General features: G+C 36.6%; 1 protein-coding gene and 1 long non-coding RNA gene across 8 annotated transcripts in view; one reads left to right on the top strand and one right to left on the bottom strand.

Moving 5' to 3' along the window:
* Window positions 1-10,211: 10,211 nt before the first annotated feature.
* The window catches only part of LOC122574663, a 14,395-nt gene continuing 694 nt past the window's right edge, over window positions 10,212-23,912 (bottom strand). The window contains exons 2-5 of one of the 7 annotated variants that reach the window (XR_006319122.1): window positions 20,197-23,836; window positions 19,106-20,093; window positions 18,889-19,023; window positions 10,212-18,738 (exon numbers count right to left, since the gene is read on the bottom strand). This is a non-coding gene — a long non-coding RNA (uncharacterized LOC122574663). Of the gene's footprint in view, window positions 18,739-18,888; window positions 20,094-20,196; window positions 23,837-23,912 lie in introns of all 7 variants that reach the window. The other 6 variants (XR_006319121.1, XR_006319125.1, XR_006319123.1 and 3 more) reach the window with 6 other exon arrangements.
* Window positions 23,743-23,912, top strand: part of LOC122574657 (dynein axonemal assembly factor 1 homolog) — a 10,790-nt gene continuing 10,620 nt past the window's right edge. Inside the window, exon 1 of the mRNA XM_043742485.1 lies at window positions 23,743-23,859. Within this exon, the coding sequence (XP_043598420.1) occupies window positions 23,746-23,859 (114 nt within the window). The 5' untranslated portion in view covers window positions 23,743-23,745. The remainder of the gene's footprint in view (window positions 23,860-23,912) is intronic.

Here is a 23,912-nt window from a genome sequence, read left to right as displayed (position 1 = left end):
ATGCGGCGTCAAATAATTGAAACGAAAGAAGAGAAAATATTTTCCTCTTCCTTTTTTTAATAATAAATAATAAACACAAAGGATATTTTGTTAAAGATCTCCGAAATTCAAAGAACATTAGCAAAATTGTAAAAAAATCTCTTCATATTGTTAAATAACGAATGATTTTTTATTTCAAGCCGCCGAAAGATTTAATCAAATTAAACGAGTTGATTAATTAAATGAAAGATTTACTCTTCTTACAACTAATTGTGTCACTCTTCTAAGAAACCAACGATATTTATAAAATCGAAATGAAAACAGGAACTTGAATCGAGTTAATCTCTATTGAACAGCACAAATGGCAGTGCAAATGAATAAAAATATAAATTATTACGTCTATTGGAAGTTTATAGTTGATGTTTTTATGCGTAGTCCAGCTTCGATGCTGTGCTTGAATTAAGGGAAATAAAGACTCGTTCCTGAACGGCATCCGCTTTATTTCATTTTATTCCTTTTTCTCACGTACCAAGCCGGTCATCGATGATATATTTGTATAATAAAGGAGAACACGTTGGTGCCCCGGCAAGTATTATGCAGGCGCCGCGCCGTTCAAAGCGAACGAAGAAGCTCTGCTAGCCCATTGACAGGCTTTTCCTGCCGCTGCTAACTTCGAATGGGTAATTCATGTTCAGTGATAGCGGCCTTACCCCATATACTCTTTCGCCAACACTTGCATGACAAGAAAAAGCTAAAAAGCATCTAGGAAAATAATAATTTATTAATGGTTGATATATTTAGCGTTTCTGCATCATAACACGAATGTATTTACTAGTGTTGATAACACGTTTGGTTAGTATTATACGTGAAAAATACTGTACTTGGTTGTTAGAATATAAATTGGCGAGATTACTAAGAAAATAGAGAGTATCTGCAGGATGACAGAATATATTAACAAATTGATAATTCTGAGAACTGTTTTCAGAACCTTTCGTTTGCTGATAAAACAAATATTACAATCTTATTGATTGATGTTATAATATCAAATATAATACGATAAAACTTTTGTGTACTGATTGTGATTCTGTATATTGGAATATGTTCTTATAAGGAAATTAAAGTATTTATGATAACAATATTTAGTAATTTTTTACCCCTTCGATATGGATGATCGTTGATAAGGAAATATATCAAACTCAAATTTCATATTTTCATATGAATATGAAATTCTATATGAATTTTATTAAAATTTCTATGTACTGTATTATGTGTTATATGAAAAATATACCGCAATATACCGAAAAATATATTTGTAAGGAACGATTCGACGATTCGCTAAATAAGCGGAATTATCGAAAAAGTTTCTCGATTCCATCCCAATCTATGTTGATACCTTATCGAATCTAAAATCAACTCATGCATATTGAGAATCCTGTCTTGCATATGTACTTTGGTAAAACTAGTACGTAGTCAGAGCAGGTTCACGTGCATTTGCGTCTTTACTAGATGAAATGACAAGTGTCGTTTAACTCTTACCATCGTCGAACGACGACAGCTTGTGGGAAAACGCGTGAGACTACGTGTAATGACGCTTCTATTATGTGGAATGCTTCGACGTCGTTAACTTAGTATCGTTACTTTTCCCTTATTTCTTGTCCTTATCAAAAATTACTTCTTTTAACCATACGACATAAACAAATTCTCTATTCCAATATTATTAAAATTTCAACATTTTCTCCTTATCCCAAAATTTCTCCTCATCAAATTTAGTCTTTATGAACGTAAAAAAATCATCTAATCTAGTATCCTTTGTTCTCCCATACCTTTCCTCCTTATCAAAAATTGCGTACAACAACCAGCAATCCTCCTACTATGATCTGCCAACAACAACAACAACAACAACAGCAGCGACGATCAAAACATCAGTGTTTCTGCCGCGGTAGGTGGAACGTTACATTTTTCTACTGTACGTATCTGTAGTACACCGTGGCTGAGAAGAAGAATGCAGTTTCTTCCTAGCAGCTGCATCAAGGAGCCGCCTTGGGATTCCTCTTCCTTTTCTGTGCCGGTTTCGCGGTGGGTTCGCAACGGGAGGATCGATCTGCGTCCTTGAATACGGAATGACTGGAGCAGCCCTGGGAAGGGCAAGTGTTTACTTTGTAACAATCTCGGGACTCGGTCTCTCGGTCGGCTGCATTTTTATGCGTCTGCATTAGCCTTAATCGCTATATTATGAGCATCAGGTGGTCCCCGTGCATCAGATGGATTTCAAGGGTGACCGTTTCACCGTGTTTTCTTCTTCTTTTTTCCTTTTTTTTTCTCTCCACCTCGACTGGTTTCTCTTTGTCTACCCCAAGTAGAAAGACTGGCCATCGTGCCTCTGGCTGGCAACCAACACCACGATATATTCTCGTTCGTCCTCTTCCCACACCCTTGACCTAGCCAGCCAGACAGTGTTTGAATATTCAGCAGGCGACGATCTCCAACACTTTGTCGCGTTCGAATTGCTCGCTCTGTCACGATACCGGTCAGCATATTCCGTCGTTTCTTGCTTCATCCTATTTTAAGCTTAACCCCTGCCACGTTCTTTCGGCCATTTTTCTACCCAATTATATATTTTTTTTTTTTTACCGTTAACAAAATACCTTTAGCCTAACCAAAGTTTCATTTGCGTGCATGATCTCAATTTTACGTTGAATTTCTTCTTCGAACATTATCGAATTCCTTTTATTTGGTAAAATGAGAGCTAAATTGAAACACAGAAATTCAGGAATCGTGACAGGGTTAGAAGGTGGAGGGTTGAAAATTGGGGTTCCCACCCTGAAATCGAAAGTGTAGTTTGTGAACAGTTTCAGGTTTATATATGTATATATGTGGTTAGGAATGATTCAAGATGTATTCTGGTAGGAGATTTGAAATTAGATAGACGATACACTCATTGGAAACGCTGCCCTATTTGCGACATATTAAATGAATACGCCGTGTAACCTGACCTGCTTCTAGATGTATTCGATGCATTTGCATAATTTGGACATTGGCAATAGTAATATGATTGGCTATCGATCTGTTTAAGTTTGGTTAGTACGCTTAATATTTTATCCGCTGTTTTACAGACCTGTATAGGTTTTAGGTGAAACTGAGAAGTTCGAGCGAATATCTCTTTTTATGTAAAGTAACGATATTTGTTTTTCATATTAATAGAAAATCAATCAAATGAGCCCTGATATCATTATATCTCGGATGAACCATGACAATTTGGATTAATCAATTCGATTTACACTATCTACAACAAAGACTGTTCCTATCCGATTTTCAATTCAGCAAGAACAGATTATTCTTACTACAAGACTATCTACAGTATCGTCGTTTTAAACAGTTGAACAAATAATTAAAAGCTTACCACCTTTTTTACGCACCAAGTACTATCAACAATACGCGCAACAATTATAATCAACAAAGGCAATCGACTAAATAATCTATCTTCGCCGACGCCAAATCGATAAAACATTTCCAGATTGCCATTACCACAACCAAACTATCTAAAATATCATTTAAACCAGTTTGAAAATAATCCAACATAGATATTATTATCCTCCAACATTCACATAGTATGCACGTGATCAATAACCATCGGTAGAGGCGATCAGTAATATTATTAGATTAATAGAACGTGTCAGGTCGTCGCGGTAAACTGGGTCTCGGGGTCTCGGTTTCGCACATAACCGTGCGATCTAAGTGGCGCTGCCTAGCCACCACGTCACCGGAGAACGCGGTGCACCAGGTGAAAGTCTCAGCTTGCGGAAAATGCAGTGGTCACAAGGGATCGGTGGTTGCGCGAGACCTGGCGCCGATTGCAAGATAACTCGAAATTGTCACGATCGCATACTGGTCCAGAGTTGAACGTTCAGCCTTTAAGCAACGAATAAAAAATAAATTTTACATTTCCATCTTTATTTTATTCGTCAGTTTTATTATTTCTATTATTATGTAATCTAATGTCCTTATAATTCTTGATTCTATGATCACTCTTCGTCTGTACCAGCGTCTTTATTTCGGCTCTTTGTTTCGTCTTAATTCCTTTTATGTGTATCCTCGTTTTTTATTTTTTACATGCAGCTTCAGTGGAAAATGGCGCAGTTGAAATAAATCGCGAATGAAAAAGCAAGAGATAAGGAATAGCTTCATACGCACTTCGTCTTTTTACCTTGTAGTTTCTTAACTAAATGAAACTGATCAATTATTACATCATGGTCATCGATATAAGAAATACACAGGTCGCGTGTTTTTGAGTAATTTATTTTTTATTCATTTGAACAGCTAAAATTCAACTCTGGACCAGTGCGATATCACCTGTTCTTTCTCTTTCCCTTCCTGTGCCAGTGAAATACGACCGCATTAACGATATGACGTGTTCTTCTTCTCTCTTCTTTTTTTTTTAATCACATTTGGTAAACAAATGTCCTACTCGCTAGTCGGGTTTTCTCTGTCGAAATTGGCCGTGTTCGTATCTTGACGTATTCTCTTATGTTTGGTCTATATACTACTTTCTTTTTTTCTTTAGTGGCCACGTAATTAAACCCGACAGGCTGAGTATACATTCTTGCGGGGGTAATTGATAGACATCCTTCGAGCTGAAAATGGTGCAGCATTTCTTAGTTGGCCAACCGATTCGCTAGGTATGCGAGATCGGTGTTCGTAATGGGTCTATTCGTTCCTTCGAGCAACGGCCAGATCGGTGCTCTTTTCTTGTAGCCCTGGTTTAATAGCTCGTGGCGTGTTATTTCGCATAATTTGTGGCGAGGTAGTATTCACTAATTTCGTTCTTTAATTAGGTTGGTACCTTGCTTTGTGATATCTGACTGGTGGCACGGATTATACTTGAAGTCATAGAAAGAAGATGACAGGTCACATTTTCTGCTTTTTGCAGGGAAAACGGTCTTAAAATTCAACGCGTAGTCGTATTACCAAAATTGTCTTTTTTGAAATTCCTGAAATATTGCAAGTCACAATATCGAAGTGTCGACTGTGTTAATAATTTCATGAAACTTCGTCAATTTAACGGCTGTTTTCAAGAAACATATATTTAAACCTGACAGATCGTCTTCATTTTCAGTTATGTCACATTAAAATTCTCCTGTTTAATCATCAATGAGTTTGATGTTACTTAATTGTTAACAGGTGTACATTAATAAACTGCAGTTAAAGAGAGGAAGGATCTATCTGGTTCGAAAATATAAGTTTCTTATCAAGAGACAAGAAATTCATGAAAATCTGTGAAATGATTTCCAATATCAGAAACACGATAATGCTTTCGACGTCGATATTTTTTGAGAGACCTACGATCATCTTTTATATATTTCTTTTGTAAATATTTTCAAAAAAAAACATAATAAAAATTTAATAAAAAGACAGTTTTGATAATCTGCGATCGATCGAATTTAAGAATTGTTATCGTATAAAAAAATGTGTCTTATTCCCTAAATGGTCTTCGATTAATCACGTAGCTATTGAAAATAGTAATCTAAGGGGATGAAAGCGACACATAGCCACGATAAAGAAAAAAGGAGTTATATACAGATACTAAATGAATGTGTCGATACATTCGATAAAAAGATTGGTAAGAATTGGTTACCATGCGTCTGTTCGGAGCCTGGTAACAACTGACCAACGGAATACACACACGTGCGACTACTGAATGCGATTTGCAATCGGGCTGAGAGTTTAGTAGGTGACTCCGTTTGCTTGCAATTCTCGAACGCGTGGTGCGCTCTATTTAAAAGTCCTCGCATTTAGTCGGATTGATCTAAATTAGCTGATCTATTCAGCAGACAGTCGAGGGTTTACTTTTCTCATTGACATCAGACGCTTCGATCCTTCTTCGATTCGTGTAAGTACGATGCGAGAGTCGATTGTTACGCCGAGACTTCTCAATCAAAGCTTGCACTTTCTTGCTTTCCCATCCGACACGATTTTTGAAATATTTCATAAAAGTTCCTATAGAAGAGCCAAAGGGAAATCTGCATGAATAATGTTAGTGGAAAATTAAAATAAAAAATCACACGTATCGATAACTGTTATATTTTTCTCGAATCTAAAAATATTCCTTGACGATGGGAGAACACGATTGTGTCGAAGACCGCGTATCAAGTGAATTGAATTGAGGAGAGACAGGAAATAAAATTCGCAAAAATCGAGCAAACTCTTGATGTAGGTCGCAGCGTTTGTAAGGAGAGATAGCCGCAAAATAACTGGGCGAGATGCGATTTAAAAAAGTGGAACGTGCGTGGATTAGATCGAGCACGCCTCGTGACACTTTCTCCTTCGTTTCTGGATTGCGATCGATAATTTACTTCCTTAGAAAGCTCAGTCTTTCAGGTGATCTTTTAACACGAAGAAACCTGACATAGCTAGCTAATTTTTTCCTGTTTTTTCCTTCCTTTTTACCGATCGATCTACGGCTTAACTGTGTTACGCTTTAACCACGATCCTTGCAACCGCAAAAGCCTGCAAGATGTGGCCAAGATAATATGTGTGTGTGTGTGTGTGTTACTTTCTCTTTCACTTCGCCATCGTGCACGTCGATTGGTCGTTTTGGAACTTAATGTCCTTTTCATCGCTTCCTGAAAAACGAGAAAGTTTTCCCTCACTAACCTTCGACGATCTTTCTCTTGTAAAATTCTCGTACAAGTGCATATTTGCATATTTGATACGTCATTTTTTCTCATTTAAATAAATGAATAAATAAGAGTACAAAATATATATATATATATATATATATATATATATATATATATATATATATATAAATATTACTCGGTGAATCCTACGAAGATTGGAGGATGAAATGGGAATAGTCTTTAATTGATTTTTATATCGCTTCGTGCAAATTGTCTTATTCCTATTGCCTAAAAGAGAGTATCTTAATATGATTTGATTGAAAAGGAAGACGACCTACTATGTGGAAAGATATAAAGATGATAATTCGAAGATGTATAAAAGCAATAAAATTACTAATAGTACGGCAATTAATATTTTAAAAATATTCAAGAATAAAGAAGAATTTATATGCGAAAGCACGTAACGTTTAATAGGTCAATGAAATTTTTACCTCGGTTTTACTCTTTTAAATGTATTCACGAAGATATGAATTTGCATATTTATTATGTTCCTCTTCTGTCTCTTCAATTTCCTTCTTTTTCGTCCTACTTATTAATTCCAAAAATGAATAAAAATTAATCGTCATTGATTTCAATTCGGAAGAGACGAGTACCTTCATCGATCTTCAACAAAGACAAAAAAGATTCGAGACAAAAATCAAAATTCGCGGGCCGCGTTCGCAGGCAACGTTCGCGCGTTTGCAGGCCAGGTTCGCACGTTTGCACGTTCTCACGTTTCATAGTACGGCGTTTGAATGAGGATTCGCGACAAAGATTAAAAGATGCATATAACGTGCACTTTTCCTGAAACTTGATATCAGGGGATCTGTCGTAAATAAAAGTTTGTTTATCAAATCTCTGTTACTATTTTCCACTCTGCCTGGCTTAGTTCAATTTACAATGACACACGTTTTTGCTCAAAGTCTCCATATTTAAGTTCTAACAAACGTCATTTAACAAGAATTAACAAACAAGAATGTATAACGAGCGAACTAATCAAGTGATCAGATTTTGATGTACAAACGATTCTTACTAACGCTCTATCGATTTTTTGGAGAATTACCGTTTACACTTGTATTATTTATTTACAGCCTGACGATGTCATCGAATAATAAGGTGAAAATCCAGCTATGATTATGTCGATTTTTGTCCACTGTACGCCGTACTGTGCGTCGTTTCCAACTGTCGCCGTTATACGTTCCAGATCGCATCCAGACGATTTCTTCTTTCCAGGGCCTCGAAACGTGCCCCAGGTGACTCGCGTGCAATTTTTTGCGAAACTGCGGACAAAGCAGGTGAAAGAGGACACCAGGGATGACTGGCTTAGGTCTCTGGTCGAGCGATAAATTTAGAAGCAGCGCGAAGTTGTGCCAGCCGGCAGCACGTGTACGCTTCGACCACGTGCTCTGCCATGGGTGCAAACATGTTGGCCGGTTTTGTGCCTACACGAGGCGGTTTGACATATATAATATGCAAATACGTATCGTCGATTCACTAGATCTACGAGAAATACCTGACTAGTTCAGGGTTACATGTTAAAACCTGGAATATCAAGTTCGAGTCAACGAGGACCGTGATTTGCCGGACTTTTCGAGAAGTTATCGAAGAATCACGGTGCGACGATAGTCTTAGGAATATCGTTCCTTTTATCGTGCAGACTGTTTTTATTCACCGACAAGGAAACTTGAAAATTTTGTGGGACCAATCTTGTTCTTCTAACTATCTTGTTTTTACGTTTGAGTCTCGTTAGATATCATCTTTTTTTAATATTTCTTATTTACAAAAATTGTAGAATATGCAGAATGTAGTAACGTTATATCAAACGGCAGATACAGAAGAAACATCTGATTAGTTAAAAGTTGCATCTTAAAATCTGGCATATCGAGTCCAACGTAGATCGTGGCTAATCCGTCTTTGAAGAAGGATCACGGCCAGATTATCTGATCTTAGAGAGGCGTCGTTTCATTGATTCGATTACGTTGTTCTTAATTGGTAAGAAAATTTGAAATTTCGTTGCGATCGACGTAAAAATATCATCCTTCCATATTTAGAAATCTCGGTTGCTCGGAAACTTCAAGTTTTCTACCAAAATTGGGAATTAGCGAATTATATAAATTATTCGATAATAAATTTCTTAAAGTTTCTCGTCCTGTTCTTCCTCGTCTTCCGTGTTACGTAAAAACGTAATTTCTGCTGTTAAATTCAAGGAAGACCCTAGGAGAAAAAAATATTCTAATGCAGGTAGAAAATTAGATCCAGGATTGTGTGTCGGTTTAGATATGCAGGTCGACAGTGAATGAAGACACGTTTGCGAGAATGTTTTGTTTCGGACTACAGCGTAGAAAGGAAGAGTGACGTGTTAAATCTGAAACTATTCTACGTAATTTCGAGAGATAGCAATGATGATGACGCTGAGTCGTACGGTTTACTGGGTTCCCAGATGCTGAACGTTTCACAGCCTCGGAAAGATGAATTCGCATTCTGTGGCATCAAGATTCGTACACGTAGGCGATGATATAACTTTGAAAAACTATACGACGAATATTAGAATGCCATGTTATAAAACGCACTTTCTTCCAAAGTAAGAAACGTAGAAATTTTCCAACATTTACGAGCTGCCTCGAACGTTTCATTCGAATTTCGCTTCAACTTGGAAACTTTATTCAATTAAAGATCTTTCTCTTGGTTAAAAATTTAAAAATCGTCATGGATCATTATTCACGTGTATGAGACAAATTCGAGACTAGCGTGAGGGATTCTTATCGTTCGAATACGATCGCTCGACGACGAAAAGTTATGTCACCAATTCCGTAATGAGACTGCGTTATGCCGAAAGGACAGCATTTGCGTCTACTTGAATCGGCGATCACTCGTTTGTTTTATGCAGATAGGAATTTTCAGGTCGAAAAATCGCTTTATACGCTATGCAGATCTAAGGATCTGGGCCTCCGGACTTCACAAAATATATGACCAACGGCTCGCCGTGATCTTGCTTGACGATATTCGAAGTTTCACGAACAATTCAATTGGCCTCGTTGTACCGAAGGCTGATCACAGTATGCTTGAAGCTAACGACACTAAAATTAGTGTTGTATTTCTAATTTTCTTAGGATAATATTAATAGAACCAACACGTTATATTTTCGTTTAATACAGAATGTAAATTTGATATGATTTAACATCTTGCGCTTCATCTTCACGTTGTCATAATAAATAGAAAAATAGAAGATATTTCGAAAAAAAATATCTCTTCATATTTTGTAAATAATTTTGTAAATCTTTGGGCAATAAAATAATGGAATAAGAGAAAAGGTATTATAAAAAAGGTATTATTCAAAACACCGAGAGAAAGTTTAAAGAAGAATAATGTAGGTAGAATGGTATTATATCTAACTTCTTAATCATTTCGTTACGTTCGATTGTTAAAGTGCTAGCTTAAGGAAAAATCAATGAATAAATATACGATTAAATATAGAAACCGTAATCCAAGTTTATTTGTAGACATTGAGGTCGAAATTAATGGTTTACATATTGTTGCAAAATTAAAGATTCGTAATATAATATTATACAGAAAAAAACATAAAGATCGTCATTATTCATTGATTTGCTATTTTACACATGAAGGATATAATTTATTAAAGTTACCAATCATTTGTCAAAAAAATGAAGAAACTTGGCACAGAAAAAAAAGAAACAAAGGAAGGACATCGCAAAACGATGTCTCTCAGTGGCGTGTCTAAAACGTTTTCTGTTCCTCGAGGAATGAGCATTCTCTAGCACCATTAGCTCGCCAGAGTTGTTTACGTTCCCATTCCTCGTGGCACATGGCTGCTCCCATTTTCCAAAAGTTACGGTTTTCAGCGATCGTGGAATTCAACGATGAAGGGCATTACTGATACAGATAAGGATCACGCAGGCCTAAGAATAGCGGTACTTTCTTTTTGCTCCACTGACATCGCTCAACCCGGACAGCTCCTGAATTTTGATTTTGTTTTGGTTCTGCGCAATTCCGTATGTTTCAAGCTTTTCGATCAAAACAATCTATTGCGAAAGAACCATCAAACCGCGCAGAAGCCACGATTCTGACGCAAATATTTATGCAAATTTATATTTTTTACGAATAAAATTTGAAAAATGGGACCTGGACAGAAATTTATTTTACTTACCCAATATCAAAACAGATACTGCACTCTGGAAATTTCATATATTTTTGTATTGTGTGCATTTCTGCATCTTCAAGTTTCCGTACAAATTGCAAAAAGTAAAGAAAAATGTATAGAGTATGGAATATTACAATTATTTTAAACATTTCCTTGGAGAGTCTACGCTAATTAAATAATTTATTTTAGATTGAAAATCTTACAAAAAGCAGAGTCGATCAGTCCAGCTTTTCAGTCAAGAGGCTCATTTGCATGTAAAAAGACAAACCTAGACATTTTGGTTGTACACGTCAATTTTTGAACTATAAAAGTATGATGATTTTTTAGTTTTATTGGTTTAGAATTTGAAGGGAACCGCGTGTTCTTAGCCTTATCGTGGTTGTGGATGTTCCAGCTAACGAATGACCCTATAATAAAATTCAAATTTGATGAGCCCGCTCTTTGATTCGACAAAATGAAAGCTTCGGCGAGTCGCAAAAAGTTGTTGGCCTTACTCGGCGCACAGGCATGTTCAAAACCTTCTCCGTACGAATTGTAGCTAATATCGATACGAATATGAAATATTCAAGACCATGGCTCTGAAGGTAACCACAAGATACAACACGAAATTTCTTCTAACTCGTATCGATCCTAATTTGCGCGGATTTTCCTTCGAAAAATAGAAAATCGTAACTCCTAAAATCGACAAATTGTCGATAACGGGATCATCTAAATCTTTTGCAACCAGTAAATGCAAAATGGGAGGAAATAATAATATAATACTCGTCTTTCGCTAGCGAAGCGCGTCAAGGTGCGGAGATATTGTGATTTTTCGAGGGACATGAAAGTTTAAAAGAGCAAAATACCGAAATAAAACACCGTAATATTTCATGAAGTTCACTGAAACGTCGGGTTCCGCTATCGAGCGGAAAGGGAATAAAAAATAACGGGAAATTCCGGGACAATGACGGGACCGAAGTTTAGGCAAAGAACCCAGATGAGAAGTACGATCGGTTACGTGCGTATGCTAATTCTTTACCGGCAAATCACTGGATCGATTTTGTTTTGCTGACCTGGATCTGTGAATCATGATGTCTTGGCCGGCTGACAACTGATATGTCTATGAAAAAGCCTGCGTTATAGAATAGAAGTCATTTACAGGAAAGTATTAGAAAAAGATTTTTATTCGTCTACGATTGACGCTTTTAGGAGGACGCTTCCAAAATGACTAATTCCACTTTTTATAAGTTTTATAAGTTTTTGTATAGTATCATTATTTAGAAAGGTGGTTGGTGTTTGATTTCTTAAAAGACCAGCGACTTACTTTTACAAGATTATCTGTCGTAAGACTATGATTTAGATAATAGTAAATTCTAAAATAAATTTAATAAAATAACATCTATCGCGTTATAATGTTTGTTGCATCGATATATCGTTATGTTGAATTTATGCAGTTGATACTAATTAATCCTTCAACTATAGACATTCGTGTTTTTGTCTTTTGCACAGAGGTACAATCTTTCTGATCACCCGTTAATTATATTTATTAAATTATTGCATCGTGACAATTTATTTAATCGCCCTGTGGAATTTCAGGAACAGTTGCAGTTCCTAAAATTCCGAAGCTTCTTCGCAAACTCAAATTTCGCGGCTTTTAAAATTAGATCGCAGCAATGGAATAAAAATTCGGATTTCTTTAACAATAAAAGACAAATGTGTGTACTCGAAAATGAATGATTTTATAGCCAGTGGCTCGAATAAAACGATCATAAGCTAAAAGTTTGACGACGTATCAGATTTTTTCGAAAATTCAGCAAGAATTGATACGATTGTGTTATCAATGCGAAAATTCGTCGTGTACACGGATAATATCAAATTTCTAATCGAACCTTCTAGCCTTCGTGACATTGTTTGAATACGAATGACGCTTTTTTAAACCCGAGATACCGAGAACAATCGCAATTCGAACACGTAAGTGATCCATACTGAGGAAACGTGCGTCGCTGTATAAACACGGGTCGCGAAGAAAGAGAAATGGCAGGAGAAAAGCCTGGGAAGGGGCAGCCGAAGCAGGTGGTGGGGAACTGGCAAAGGTGATTCACGTGTTTCCTTTTACATCTGATATTTAAATGCGACATGCACCGTTAAAATCGTCTACCCCTAAATAAGTAAACTAGAACCGACTGTCAGCTTTCTGTCCGATTTCACGCGAACGTTAATCATTAGAAACTTTTCGAACATCCGCTGCGAAACGGGACAACTCGCAAAGTGAAACAGAAAGTGTATGTCGATGTCTAAATATGCTACATCGTGAAAGTAATCGTATGCTTGTTATTAAGATCGTTTCAATAGGAGTAGAATTATTAATTTCTAATTTTTTCTCTTTTATTTTTCTTTTAAGATAACAGCAAGAACGAATAAGAGATTTTTTGAGGAACAAATAAAAATTGCATCTGTATTGAAATTGAAATCACCACTTATTAATATCTATTTTCTTGACTGTTTCTTGCGAGATAATTAAAACAAATAACAGGGATTTTGAAACGAACGAAGTTAAAATTAAGGAATTCTATCCGAAGGTAGTCGTTTCTTTGAAATAGAAATTACTAACGATTGATGTTTATTTTTCCAGAATAATCTGAACGACACAGATATCGCAAAGAAGGCGTGTGAGAAGTAAAGAAAAACAGAAGGAGAAATTCTAGAAAATTCATTTATGCAGATTAACGTAAATCGATGTAAATTAACGAACTTTTTAGAATTTCTCGTTCTTGTGCAGCGATGAATGACTAATTGATGTAATTACGCTGTGATAAATTACAATAAATGTATCACATACATTGTGGTCAATATAGAAGCAGGAAGAATTTACGTCACAATGTAAGGGATGATACTTTGAGTTCAACTGACTGACGAATGATATTCAAATTCAATCTCGATGAATGCTAGTTTCTGAAGCAAACGAAATTTCTTGCTACGCCAACAAGTAACAATGAAGAAAGAGAAATGGCGAAATATCGAGGAGAGAAGGATGGAGAAAGGTGAGATTGAACAGAAGGGGCAAAAGGTGATCCACGTGTTTCGCAGATTTTTCTCCGCCATCGACTTTCAAATCTGCCCACTCGATGCGCCGTAGAATTTCGTCAAGACATCGATTAGAATGCGAAACGGGACGTGCCTCAGTTTTATGGTCGTTTCCGCGTGATTTCGAGGAACGCGTCTACTTTCCAAATTCGTTTACCAGGAACCATGGAAAGTCCCCGATCGAATTACGAAACACGATCCATTCAATAATGCGTCGATTCAATAATGCACTCTTTTTGTTTTTTTATCCTCCTTCTTTGATGTTGCAATCTTTGGAAAGTTGTGCGATTAAAGGATCGATTACATCGGAATATCGAATAATATAAAAGGGAATGGTAAGAAACATTGGAAAACGAGAATAACAAAATTATCTTGCCTGTCGTAAAAGCGAAGCTATTCGATTGTGCAAAAAATTCAATTAAAAAGTAAAAAGTGCGTATCGCAATTACTTTAATCGTGGACGATCAATGATCTAACGTGATTAAGATGTATATTGTTGTTTCATCCATGGAGATGGATTTTAATTTGAACGAAGTTGCCGATCAAAATGAAGAATTCCAGGCTTTCGATCATTCGTGACACTCGATATTGTGGGGTTATAAACACCTGAAGAAACAGAAGATTATTTGCAGAAGGAAACTGACACCAAACGATCGGCGATCCTGTTATTTGCTGACAGTAGCAGCGGTAAAAAAAAAAAAATGCATTCCTCGAATTAGGACTTGGAATTGTACACATCTGGTCATCGAACAGTTTCTACAAGTCATCGTTTAACATTCCATACCTTTGCACTTGTATGTGTTAACCTATTAATCAGGTTGTCCCTTAATTGGAAAAGTATAATAGGGTTCAAAAAAGGTTAATAGACACATAGATAAATCAAGTTCCTCAGTTTTCTGAGATTCTAAGAATGGATCCGGATGTAATTAAAATATATAATTAACACCGGCATATTAATCGTTTCGATATTTACAACATTTTTTTCACAAGTAATAATTATATATTTCCTAAAGGACAAAAGATTTGAAGTGATGGGTATACAAGTTACTTCATCCATTTACGAAGGACGATATAAGAAAATAATACATACGAAAAATAATTGTAGAAAGTGTTGCAATGTATATTATTTAACTAGGGCAAAGTATCATAAATTTCACACCATTTGTTAATACTTTTATACGAGGATAAAAATTTGGTATCATGTGCGAAAAGGGAATGTAGAAGCTGACAAAAATACATTTTATTGAGAAATAAAGATAAGTGCAAACACTTGCTGTACCTACTGTGCGTCGTTGATTAATTAGATCTTATATAACCTAATATATATCTAAAAACGAAAAAGTAAGAACAAGAGTAAAAACGGAAGAATCGATGAATCGTCGGTGGATGAGAAAATGATTAAAATCAATTGGTCAATTTAGAACAGATCGGAATAAAAAGAAACGGAGAAGATAGCAATGACGGATAGGGAAAGGCAAGGAATAATAGATACGAGAACGATAATGGTATGCGGGATTCGGTCAAATAAAATTCAGAATCCTTCCTTCTAAGGGCGAGGTCACCGTGACAGTCTTATCGTTGCTCGCATTGTCGTCAACTAAGCTAGGTGGGGGGTCCACGCGATAGCGCAGGAAGTGAAAATGTTATTCAAATTTATGGAAAACTCGTAGCCGATGCAATTTATGGTTGCCTATATCGCGGTGGAATCAGGGAAAATCTATAAACAATAAAGGAATCGGAAGTCTCGGGGACGCGCTACAACTTCGCCGCCTCTTCGTTTCGTATCAATTATTTATGAATTTTCCAACGATAAGGAGAACATTGATTCTTCTCATAAAAGCATCACACATTGAACAATAAACGAGCTGAAGTCTCGGGGACGCGCTGCAACATCGTCTCCTCTTCGTTTCGTATCAATTATTTATGAATTTTCCAACGATAAGGAGAACATTGATTCTTCTCATAAAAGCATCACGCACAGAACAATAAACGAATTGCAAGTCTCGGGGACGCGCTGCAACATCGTCGCCTCTTCGTTTCGTATCAATTATTTATGAATTTTCCAATGATAAGGGGAACATTGATGCTTCTCATGAAAGCATCACGTACAGAACTTTTCCCGCTACTTTTTCTTTCTATACTCGTGTACCTTCACTCTCGATAAAGTCTTACGACGGTACAAAGCGAATTTCAAATATTCATAGTTCGCGATACAATCAATTCGAGACATTGCGTTGGGCGAAAATTATAATTATGTAAAGATTGTCTACGTCGAATGTCTGTGTCTGGCTGGTTACAGTCAATCAAAAAAAAAATAAATTAATTTTTGTATCGTCACTCGAGAACGAAATCAATGAATTGAAAACAGAATATGTAATCAGTAATTAGCTATAATAAATGGTTTTATCCTTGGATTAAACCAATGTTAATAAAAATGTACACTATCAACAAAACTATTATTTGCCATTAATCGATATATGCTACATATATTGCCAGAAACGATCGTTTCTCTTTTCGCAGTTGGGGTAAATAGATTATCACTCGTCTTCATATTAAACGCTAATAATATGTCCTGATTAATCTTGATATTATTAAATATCGAAATTTTGTTGTTGTTCACTTGGAGAATATATAGGACGAATTATATCTTCGTTTAGGTAATTTGTATATCATCGATTATTCTCGACTTCTTATATCGAATTCATTCATCAAATTATCTCCTCCGTATCTCGTCCAGTGCCTCAACATTATGCAACAACGAAGAAGACCGATTCCTCCTTTCGATTGACTCTCCGATCACGCTCGATCGCTACTGTTTTTCTTCCTACTGCGCATCGTAATGGCCGAGTAACTTCTATCCGTAACTCGCATTCCGTTACAAAGTTACTCCATGTTGCGTGGAAGTGGAAGTGGCTTCAACCTGTCATCCTGCCGATTAGTCGATCGGCCAATCTGTGGTACATCGCATATACAACTATCTTTCTACATTCAGCGCAATTCTTATTTCTATACAACGCTCCTCTGTAGCTCCTAGTATCGTATCGTATACTAATCACTAGAGAATCGATGGAAGTTATGAATTCTCTTAAATAGATCGACGATGATTCGAAAGAAATTTTAATTAAATTTTGAACGCATAATTATCTTTCTGTGCTCACAATAATTTCCAAACAATCTGACGCACTTCTTTTATCGCTAATCCTAGAAAATCGATAAATATATAAATTCTCTTAGATAATTGGTAAATTATAAGGCGCAACGTTTCAATCGAATTTTGAATTTTGAATAATCATTTGTGTGTCTTGTACGCGATAGTTTCCAGGTGAAACGAAGCTCTTCTTTCATCGCTAATCCTAGAAAATCAATAAATCGATGGATCTGCTTGCGTAATCGATAAGCGATGACTGAAACATTTCGACAGAAATTTTCCTTGGCCTACAAAGTTGACGAAGTTATCTCAGATGACAGATGTTGTCATAGGTCGTCGGATAGTTTATTAGACTTGCTGATCGTTTCGGCTTGATTATGATTTAACACGTGTTTTTGATAATTTATATCAAATTGCGCCATGCCCTTAAAATGATGACAGATTAGATTGTCATAGGTCAGCTGACGACTGATTATACTTGCTAATTGTGTTTTTCGTCATGCTCGCTTCACCTTGCGACGAATCGTCAATATAGTTGTCTTCGGTACACGTGGATGCCTTCGAGCTTTTCGATTACTCAGGTATACGATCGTAAAACTTTGTTGCATCAGATCGATGCGAAAGGAAGCGTCGGCTTCCTTTGCTCGTGCCACCTTGCGCGTCAACAGACATTCAGATGGAATTACTTCACTTTTTTCCCCGTTGCAAAACCAAAAATAGAAATCATTTTACATAGAAAATTCATTTTCGTTGCCACGAAATAAATGTTTCGCGTCGTCATCATTTACATTTGTCGATTAAAGACACTTATTAACTGTACTCGTTACACTGATATCGCAGATTATATTTAACAATTATTTCCCAACAAAATGTTCCTTCTATCAGATTCTATGCATCTCATTTTTTGATCAAATTTTTATAATCATATGAAATACCATGTGCATATTAATATACATAATTAATTAGTACTAATGTCATGCGTGTGCCGATACTTCCTATTCTGTAACCACGACAATGCAGTCTCGTTTTATACTGACAATGAAATTTCAAAGTATTCGGTATAATTCGCATAATATATTCATAAAAGGTGTGAAATACTGCCGCGAGCCTGTGTACTATAATATATCATTTCAGCCAAATCTCTTTGATGAATTTTTTATAATGCATAGCTCTGAAAGATTGCATAATTTCCAAAAAATTCGCGAGAAAGAGATTTAAGACTAATGTTTTTTAGAGGCGACTAAATTTGACGTCTGCGAGACACGACGTGACCATGACCTCGAGGATCGCCCATCACGCTCCCCGAGATCCCCGTTTTGTGTACCAACAGCCAGAGATCGAGACGGATCGAGCAACTCGTATGGATCACGATTCGAATGCATTATGTAATTGACGGCTTCCGTTTTCTTCCTCCATCGTGGCTGGCCTGTCTTTGTCTCGCTTAGCTCATCGCGTACATTTTTGAAAAGCAAAATAGCAGTGGGTGGTCGGCTGCTTCTGCCTTGAGAATTAAGGCTCGCGCGTCTAGGATGGAGGAGGCGGAATCGTATTTGAATACGCTTTGAATCCGCTATCGGCCGTGAACGTTTCCTAGACTATTGGCAATTCGTCGATTTAAAGAGACCATAGAGAAAGGATCCATCGATCGAGTGGATGCCCAACTTGCCGTTTAAAATGCCGTTTCGATGTCAGCTGATCGCTGATGTGGTTTTTTTCCACGTCCAGGCCAGTATCTAATAAAAATGGAACCATCAGAGCGACCAAGATAACCAATCAGTAATTTTTCATAACATTTTAGATTCCAATCTATCACGATGATTAGACGACATTTTTATTAATAATAATAATAATAATAATAATAATAATAATAATAATTCACTTACCCGGGGGAGCCTTGAAAATGAAAACTTTTTTCAAATGCAATATACTGATAAACGTATATACTGAAACCCAAAAAACCACAAATATGTTAATTTTTACAGTTTCGTAGATCCTTAAGGGTGCATTGTTGTGGACTTCTAAAATTGTACGGAGTTGGATGAAACAAAAGTAAAACAAGGATAGTAACAAAATAGATCAAAGGCAAAGAATAAGACGTACGTGGAATCACTGTTGGTACAGTTACTGGACTTGACCAGATACGTTTATATGAATCATTTGTGTAATTAGCGAATTTTTACGAAATGTTAACCGATATAATCTTACTATAACTTGTAATTTCTCGTTTGACAGTGGACGTTGTCAAGTATTTCGAATACGAGTTAAGGACCAGGAAAGCGGTATACGTTTAACAAAAGATTAATTTGATCAAACGATAGGATTCTTGTGCTTCCAAAATTTTATCAAAATTCAACAATATTCGTCGTCACATTTGGAATTAATCCTCGATCATCAGACGAGAGGAAATCGCCGGAAGATGGGATGGGATCGTCAACGAGATCTTCGAAATCAAGGTCGCAACGATACCCATCGAAAAGTAAATTTAACCACGATTGAATATTTTTATCGGCTCGCCTCTTGAAATTCTAATATGTCTCTAGGCTTTTAATCCTCTTAGTTCTCTTTCTCCCTCTTTGGACGCTTTAATAATTCAACAGCCGGCTCGAATCTTCCGCCGTTATTCCATTCGCTAATCATCTTTCGACGAAGGCCGAACAATCGTCGAAAGAGTGTCAATCTCGAAGAAATTATTTCTAAGGAAAGAAAAGCAATATAGGATCGGTTTTTCCGGCTTCTATGGATATGAAGAGTTTCCTGGTTGTTACTAAAACATAGACGTTGCGCCAGAACCGATACAGCATCGGAAAAAAGTGATTGAAAGCTAGGTGAACTCGGTTTAGAAGTGCTAGACGCTTGATCGTCGAGGTCATGGTCACGCGCCGGCTCATGAAAGCTAATGGACGTGACTAAAAATTATTTTCCAGTCATTGAATCGCTTTACCGGAACGAAAATCTTTGTCCACGCTCGAAATATGTTACCATTTCATCCATGATACTTCTGGTGCCTGCTTAACCGTTTATCTTACGATTCTTTGACAGCTAGTTAGTCCTTTCGAGACTAATGGAACGATACGTCTAAAAATAATTCCTGAAAAGATCGATAAATTGTTTTAATTCTTCTTACGTAACTGAGATTATTGGATATACGATTATATGATAAATGGTGTTAAATATTCTGTTTTAAAAATTACATTTGACCTATTTTCTCAAACTGCGGTGAATCAGTCCAGGTTAACATATAGTCGTCACTATCGACACTGTATACGAAAAATTCCTTTCGATGAGAGTAAAACGAGTGTTATCTATTTGCTATCGTAACGCTGTGTCAACTGCAAAATATAAGAACATTACGTATAATGTGTATTTTACTTACTTACCGAAGAATCGAAGCACCTTTTCTACTTGAGCTTTTCTTACGAGCAATCGTTCCTGGAAATTCATTGATCGATCGTTCTATTAATCGGTCTTTTAATAATAATCCAGATTCAGCTATAGAACACGACTTTATCAAGTTTGAATTATAATCAGCGACACGGATGTCGAATGCCATCTGTTAAAATACAAATGAAGTCACATCAATTCGACGAATCAATCGAAAGTGTCATTTTTCTTCCAAGATCACTATGCGAGTACTATTCGATTTTTTAAATTATAGTCGACGATAGATAGCGCAATATCGATTCATCGAAAACTTGATATGAAAGTGGCACTGTTATCGGTAGAAGCAAAAGCGTCCTATTACGCGACGTCAAGTACACGTGTAACTCCCTTGTAATCTTCTCAACTTTTTGTGTCAGCAAACGTCAAAGACGTAGCAGAAACGCTATCTATCATAAATGCACCGTCATTAACGGTTATCGGAATCTAGTCATGCGTGTTTTCGGATAGGAAACCACAATATGGTATCCTAATCAGCAATCGTTGACTTTTTGAACGCAACGCGAATATTCTCAATTCTGTCAATTCTTTCATAAAAAAATGTGAAATTTTATGGCTCCGATTATTCGTATTTCGACTATTTAGAAAAGCTCTGTCCACTTCCGAATACGTGGAATTTCAAAAATAATATAACGATATTCAAAGTTGACTTGACGGTAGTAAATTGTTTGAAAAGTTGTCCTACTTTTTTTTCTGGATGACAAAATGGCAAATTTTATACATTATATATAGTAATCGACATGTTCCTAATGACTTTTGAAAAAGTTGGTCTTTGTAAAAGATATATTTGGAATAATATAACACTCGCTCCAACTGTGGCTACTGTCGTGTTCTCAAAAATTAAGCTTTCTTTCCTCAGAAAATATCGCAAGGGAATAAACGAGCTTGTAACAATAAAGAAAAAGGAATGACTTTGCTATAATACAGAATGTTTTAAAAAACCACGGAAGTTCTATTATAAACTAATACGATGACAAAACATCTTTTGTGATGAATTTCGTTTCTGCTTAAAATGTCAATAAACCTAATCAGAATACCAACTTCGTCTTTTAAACATAACTCGTACTTATTACGATGATCCAGACGATTGAGACGACGCGACGTTCCATTTATGGAGTTGTTTTTATCATTGTAAGGATATCAAAATGTATAAGGACTTCGATTGTTGCCCAGAAAGCTGCCGAATAGATGTCACTGGTTCGATTGCATACAATCTAACGCCGAGTATCTAATTTCCACATGTTTCGAGATAGCGACGGCAGGCTACGAAGAAAACTGCGCAGGACGGCGCGACTGTGAGAAAAAGGAGGGATGCTTCGAATATGGAGCTGTGGTGCAATTTCCCGTTTCCGTCGACCCTGTGGCGAGTTATCTACCTGCCGCCGCAAGAACGAAATCTGGTATGCATCGTATGTATACGATGACACACAGAACACTGCTGCCTTACCTCTCTTGGAAAATATCCAGGGAAGTAATCGATTATTCAATTAAATATTTTCTTCTTATCCCACGGAATAAAATTTCTTTTTTCTTTTAAATTGTATATATTAATTCGGTAGACTCTTGAAAAACAAATTTATGTTTGTGATTCGATGTAACGTAATAATGACTAGAATAACAACGCCAAGGAATAAATAAAAGGGAGTGACGAATCTCTGATGAGAAAATCTGGTGCAACCAAGAGAATTCAAAATAAAAATCAGAGGATTTTTGTGATTTCACTCGTGTCATGGTATACTCCACGAGAAGAAATAAACGAAAACTTTTGTACGTATTTAATAATCTTCCTATGTGTTCACTAGTTTTTAGGACGCTTAGTAAAGTAGGTTTTCTAACCCTCATTTTGAAGGCTGTTGAATCAGACGATATCTTTCCATAAGGTGTTTAAAATAAGAATAAATAATCGAAGCGGTTAATAAAATAAAATTGATACTTACCTAAACATTCTTATCATAAACAGAACTAAATTACATAGCACGCTTCAAGAAACTTATTATTATTATTTCCATAAACGTTATGATTAAAATTAACAATCATGCAATAAGTTATGAATAGACGAAAGAAAGAATAGAACCTAAATAGATAGACCTTATTTTATCTACTAAATACTCTAATAAATATTCTATTTCGGACATTTTACGTATTGTCGCGTATTACATGTATTCTATACATTTATACATCTTCGAATTTACCATCGACGCGTAAAAAATCCGTAGTCTACTTATGAATCAGAATGTATCCATTTGAAATGGATAGAGAAGCGATCGAGGGTGTGTTACACTTACAAGGAAGTGCTCGAATCCCGAGAAGAAGAGAAATTGCTACAAATGACGAGTCTGTCGATCGAGTAAAAAGCGAAATCCCTATGAACAGGATGGAAAGAGGCGACGCGCCGGCCACTCGGACTTAGGCTAGCTGCGTAGAAAGACGTGTCTTGGTAAGTAGACGACCGGGAATCGCCTTGAGGGAAAAAAGAGGATGCGGGTCGACTTGCTGAAAGCCTCGCGGCCGAGCCGATTTCCCGTTTCCATCGATCCCGATTCGTCGCGACGCCTGCGAATCGGCGTTCAGCCTTTTCCGTTGAATTATGTTGATAGCATTCATTCTCGAGCATCATCGCCGGCTTGCAACCGAGTGGAAAAACAAGTGCCATCGAGGGGGGCATCTAGACGCAACAAAAGCAAGGCGAGATATGCGAGGAAGATAGATAGGAGATCGAGATACCCTATAAACAATATGGATAAACCGTGGCCTTTTGCAATCCTACAATCTTTTGTTTTGGTTTGTTAATTGATACGTTTACCAGTATTGTAACAAAGTAGCATGTGACTATTCGTCCTTTCATTCCTATTTTGCAACAAATCATTTGAAGGTAATACGCGATATTCTGAGGCCTCGACGATGACACTTAGTGACACACTGAAGAAAACCAGCCCAGTGTAGTGCAGTAGGGCTCCCTTGTCCGAATAGGAATAATCCGAACAGAAGAAAATAAATTAATTTAATTAATTTATCGGAGTATGAAAGTTGACGAAGGAAGCGAACGAAAGTAGATGTACAGATTACTGTATCGATAAAGAGACATTCAATTAGAATGAAACAATCTGAAATGCGTAGAACGTCGCAACAAATATCGATCAAACGACACCTAGGCAACGAATACTGTTGAGGAGAGTTTCTTGTATGTTCGAGGAGTCATGTTGAAATATACTTAAGCGAAAACTTTCGTTTAAGAAACTAAGTACTTACGTCGGATCTTTGCTTCTGTATCGTGAGTACTAAGTTCATAAGGACGTGGCAAAATGCAGGAAGAGTGCGATTTTCAAGTCACTTTGGAGAAGAAACTATCGGTTGAAACCAGGCTCGACGTTGTAGCAAGTAGTACCAATTTGTCTGAAACAGAAATTAGAAAATCGGTTAGAATCTATTCTCGTAATCACTTCTTTGGTAATATTGCTTTAATTCAACG

This window comes from Bombus pyrosoma, linkage group LG14 (assembly GCF_014825855.1).
Source record: "Bombus pyrosoma isolate SC7728 linkage group LG14, ASM1482585v1, whole genome shotgun sequence".
NCBI classification, from domain to species: Eukaryota; Metazoa; Arthropoda; class Insecta; order Hymenoptera; family Apidae; genus Bombus; species Bombus pyrosoma.
Note: the sequence above shows the minus strand (reverse complement) of the source record. Positions and strands in the feature narration are given on the sequence as shown.